This window comes from Arachis ipaensis, chromosome B03, assembly GCF_000816755.2.
Source record: "Arachis ipaensis cultivar K30076 chromosome B03, Araip1.1, whole genome shotgun sequence".
Taxonomy (NCBI): Eukaryota; Viridiplantae; Streptophyta; class Magnoliopsida; order Fabales; family Fabaceae; genus Arachis; species Arachis ipaensis.
This window is the reverse complement of record NC_029787.2, coordinates 124,094,148-124,099,078: the sequence shown is the minus strand read 5'-3', so window position 1 is coordinate 124,099,078 and position 4,931 is coordinate 124,094,148. Positions and strand designations below refer to the sequence as shown.

The 4,931-nt window shown below is 31.0% G+C and overlaps 1 protein-coding gene across 2 annotated transcripts in view; it reads right to left on the bottom strand.

Annotated features, from left to right (window-relative positions):
• LOC107631379 (uncharacterized tRNA/rRNA methyltransferase YsgA) overlaps positions 3,307-4,931 on the bottom strand; it is a 3,534-nt gene continuing 1,909 nt past the window's right edge. The window contains exons 3-5 of one of the 2 annotated variants that reach the window (XM_016334807.2): positions 4,608-4,658; positions 3,805-3,977; positions 3,307-3,727 (exon numbers count right to left, since the gene is read on the bottom strand). In XM_016334807.2, the coding sequence (XP_016190293.1) occupies positions 3,682-3,727; positions 3,805-3,977; positions 4,608-4,658 (270 nt within the window). In that variant the 3' untranslated portion in view covers positions 3,307-3,681. Of the gene's footprint in view, positions 3,978-4,607; positions 4,659-4,931 lie in introns of both variants that reach the window. The other variant, XM_016334806.2, reaches the window with a different exon arrangement.

Genomic DNA, 4,931 nt, shown 5'->3' with positions numbered 1-4,931 from the left:
AGGAATTTTATAAAGTTATTCAATCAAATTCATATTTTCAAATGATATTTTAAGTAAAAAACTTAAAATTTTGTTATTTTTTACTAACGTAATTAGTTATCCATGTAAACCTTTTTATACTTAGAATTGATGAAATTAAATTATATTTTTTAGTCAATAATAAAACTATTTTTTATGGGTCTATTTTATGTGATTTTTTATTTTTTAATATTTTTACATGTTTTTTTTATCTCACTTAAAAGATATATAATATGAAAAATGTTAAAAAATTATCAAAATTACTGTTAAATTGTACTACTGTATTGTGTTTGATTTTTGAGAATCTATGTATAACTACTTTAATTCATTTAAAACTTAAAATAAAGCATGCTAACTTAATAATGGAGGTGATTATTAATGAACCTCTCATCATCACGGAGACTTCTTATGATCTTATCACTTACTTATTAAATGCATAGACGGCTGGGTACATCAAATCTGGGTTTACCATGCAGAAGTATATGCAACCTTGCTCTTCGGTCAAAAATAATTAAAAAAATGTGGCTAATAACTTAATCGTGGTTGAAAGATGTGTATTATATTAATATATCTTTTAAAAATTTTGAACAACGTTAGTTATTTGAATATCTAATGCTCTAATATACACAATATATAAATATTTGAATGTTTAATATACTATTTAGTGTTTACCCTGAGGGCCTGAATGTAAATCATCATTTTAATACTTAAAATATTAATGGCTGCATGCATGTGATATCAAATATAATAAAGTATTACATGTCAATGACTATTTTTCAGAACTAAATATAATTAATGTAATTTTTTTTTCAACAATTGAAACTAAACTATAGTTGCACATGCCGACTCAAACTTGGGCATTCAAAGTCAAGAACAAACGAAACGGTTTTTTACGGAGACACGCCTGGGTTTATTATTTTGAACTATGACATTGAACAATAGTTAACATAATAATTTTCTGTTTTGACCATAGAAAATTGGATTTTGTCAAAATAAGGAGTATACTATCTTATACTAACGTTCAACTTATACCATTTAATTTGTATTATATTTATTTCAACCTTAGACTTCAGTATCAAATTGTGTACACCACATGCACGAGATAGAAAATGTGTATTATATGCACTTATTACTTATTATGTAGGCGTCAACCTATTGCTTAGCTTTGACCGTCTTCTATCTTCTGCTATTCCACGGAAAGGCTAATGAAGTTTCATTGTTCTTAGTTTTACGCTCATTTCTTTAATAGCTTTTGTCTTGAGGTATTGAGACAGAGATTGGAAGACTGAGACTCAATATCATATTTGTTGGTTTAAAAACTGGTATTAAAATTTCTGTCTTTAAAATTTTAGTATTTTAAGTAGCGTTTGTTTTGAGGTATTGAGACAGAGATTGGGAGACTGAAACTCAGTATCATGTTTGTTGATTCAGAGACTGGTACTAAAATTTCTGTCTCTGTCCTCAAAATTTCAGTATTTCAGTACCTCCAAAAAGTAAGGACACAGGGGACTAAAATTTTTAAAAATAGAGACTGAAACTTTAATAACATTTTATACCTAAAATACCTTCATTTCAATTAATTAATTCCAATTTTACTCTTTGTACAAATTAAATTAGAATTTCATTCTTGTTTCAATTTATGTCTCCCATTTTGCACCAAACAGAATACTTAAATTTATTTCAATTTCTGTCTCTTAGTCTCTATCTCTCAGTCTCAGTCTTTCCGTCTCTGTCTCTCTACCAAGCGGCAAACGCTACCTATCTCCAAAAAGTAGGGACACATGGGACTAAAATTTTTAGAGATGAAGACTGAAACTTTAATAACATTTTATACCTAAAATATTCTCATTTCAATTAATTAATTCTAATTTTATCCTTTGTACAAATTAAATTAGAGTTTTATTCTTGTTTTAATTTCTGTCTCCCATTTTACACCAAAAAAATTTATTTCAATCTCTATCTTTTAGTCTCTATCTCTCAGTTTTAGCCTTTTCGTCTCTGTTTATCCACTAAACGCTACCTTTAGAATTTCAAATCTGCTACTTGAAAATCATAAAGGAACAAAACAAGAGTAATTAGAGGTCACAGGTCAACCTTCAATTAAATAAATTATGTTATCTTATACAATTGTTGATTTGGTTATATTATATCTGATCCAATAATTGCTCATCTTGTGCAAAAACAAAGGCTAATAATAGTAAGAAGTGATTACAATTGATTACATGTTTTGTTGGTTTCTAATAATTGGTTCCACCTTTTTTTTTCGATGGTGAAAATCAGCATATAATAAGATTATGTGAAATTTTAAAATGGGAAGATTCATTCCCCAACAAATCCAAGCATCATGCTCATGCATGGTTCATGGTTAATTAGCACTAACTGATAATACAAGAGAGGCTCAGAGCAGAGAGAGGTTAATTTGCTTATAAAGACACTACTAAGCCAAGATTACGACCTTGTTGTACGTTAGAGTAATTCCAATGAAAATGTTTCTGGAGTTTTAAATATAACGTGTACATGAAGTAAAACGGTTCAAAATTTTACTTTACATTAGAGAATAGAGATTATTGATGAAATGAAGTAAGTCTCATTTTAAAGAGACGATTTTATTTTGGTAGAGAAACAATTAAATTTTGTTATCTTATATAAAATTTAAAATAAAACAAAATATTAGAGTGATAAATATCATCTTTAGTCTCAAATTACTATTTATAAGATGTAATTTTATAAATACTAATATGATATTTTATGAAATCCAAAATAAAATTAAATTGAAACCAAACATTAGAGTTGCTCTTAGAGTGTTAGACAGAGTCATACGTAGGAACAAAAACCTCTAATAACATGAACCATACTGGATCTTATAAGCTCATAAACCAAATATTGAAATCAATCAAAACGTCACACTTCAGCCCTAATTACTAAACAATAGTAAATGACAATTGTATCCCTTAATCCCTTATGTTGACTATAAATAGAAGTGGCTCTTTAACCAAAACAAGAAGATTAGGAGGTATTCTTAATCTTGCATCTTATTATCATTCCAATTAGGTCTGTTTAGCAAATGAACTCTGCTAAAACATGTACAAGACAAGATTCAAGTTATAATATCGGTATTTGTTAAGTGTGGTAACATTACACAATTTCTTAGTGAGTTCCACCAAATCCACACTCAATATTCCATGAACCAGACAAGCCCTCTTGATTTCTATTTTGACCTTATATGTTGCTTTTCCTTTCAAAATCAAATAAACAAGAAAATAGTGCACATCTTTTGCCCCATGACAATACAAAATGCCAAATTTATTTCACTAATGTGAGCAGATTCTTTATATCCTCCTCTGTTATTTGACTTGCCTTAACATACATAGATTTAGAAAGTAAGCAGAAATATCAGCTTTACAAGAAAAAAAACAAGTTGGAGAGGGCATAGTTCGATATTTATCATTTCTATTAGATCTACACTGTTGGATTACCTTGGTACAACATGCACTAAGTTCAACTTAATGCATTTAAGGTATTTCCTAAACTTAAATGAGACTCTGTATAGTATAGAATTAGAAAGATCATGTATTGTTTGGCTGAAGCATATACAAGAAAATTCCACCAGCAACAGAAACATTAAGTGACTCATATTCTCCAGCCATTGCAATGCTTACAAGCTCACATGCCTGCAGGGATTTTTCCGAAAGGCCACTTCCTTCGCTGCCTAAAACCAAGCACAATGGCATGTCTAATAAGGAATAACAAAAGCCTGGAGAAAGCAAAGAAACTGGCTTGACTAACCCTTCATGCTCAGGATGCCCAGCAAGCAACTTCATTTGAAATTCTTCTATGAGAGAATCCAGATGACTCCAACTACCGGAAACAATGGGGAGCTGAAAGGATGCACCTCGGCTAGCTCGGAGAGCTTTCTCGTTGAATGGATCGCAGCTGCCTGGAAGAAGAAAAACTCCATCCTGTTGGACGTTGGCCATTTAGTTTGCACTTTCAAACAAGAGTTTCAACAATAACTTATGCAGATATGAAGTTCTCAAGGCAAAGGATAATAGAAGCAAACAATCTGTTAGACAGTTATGTTATAGAACAACAATTAGGAGGAATAAGTACAAATCACTAGTCCAATTTCATAGAGGAAGTTCACATTTAGGAAGAATATGGAGCTGTGAACTTATTCCCTTACACAATTAATGCAGCACATGGACAAATCACCTATTTGAGATTGAATAAGAAGCAAAACAAAATCTCCACTCAATTATCCTCTTCCGTAGCTTTGCAGTATAACTCACAAGTCATGAGCTTAATCCACTTGTTCTTATAAATCGGGATTTAAGTGTTTGAGAAGTGAAGCTACAAAGAACCAATGCAGTCCACGAACAACCAATTAAAATCAGTCAATTCTAAAAAAATATCTTATGCCATTTGTGTATCTTAGGATATTATTTTAGACCAGAAAATATGTTCCCATACTCCGAAGCTAGTAGAAGCATATCATATGAGTCAGATGCTATATATAACAACAGGCTCAGGAGAATGGCGTAATTATAAAGAATAATAGTGCCCCATGGACCTACAGAATAATTACTTACCCATCTAAAGGCAACAGCTGATCGGAGTAATGTGCCGAGGTTACCAGGGTCCTGCAGTGAACAATTTCAAATAAGTCAGTAATGGCAAATGAAATTTTTTGAAACCTGCATGACTTCTAAGGTGTTCACAGTGTGCAATATCAATACTGGCACAGAGAGTTGCACATAGATATTGAAAGGCCAGAAAATTAATCAAGTCCCTTTTTGCAACTGATGTCCATGGATATTTCAACAACCAATATATATCGTGTATCTGAGATTTATTTTGATTTTGATTTTACTTTTTTTTTTTTGGTTTTTGTTTTTTTTTGGGGGGGGGGGGGG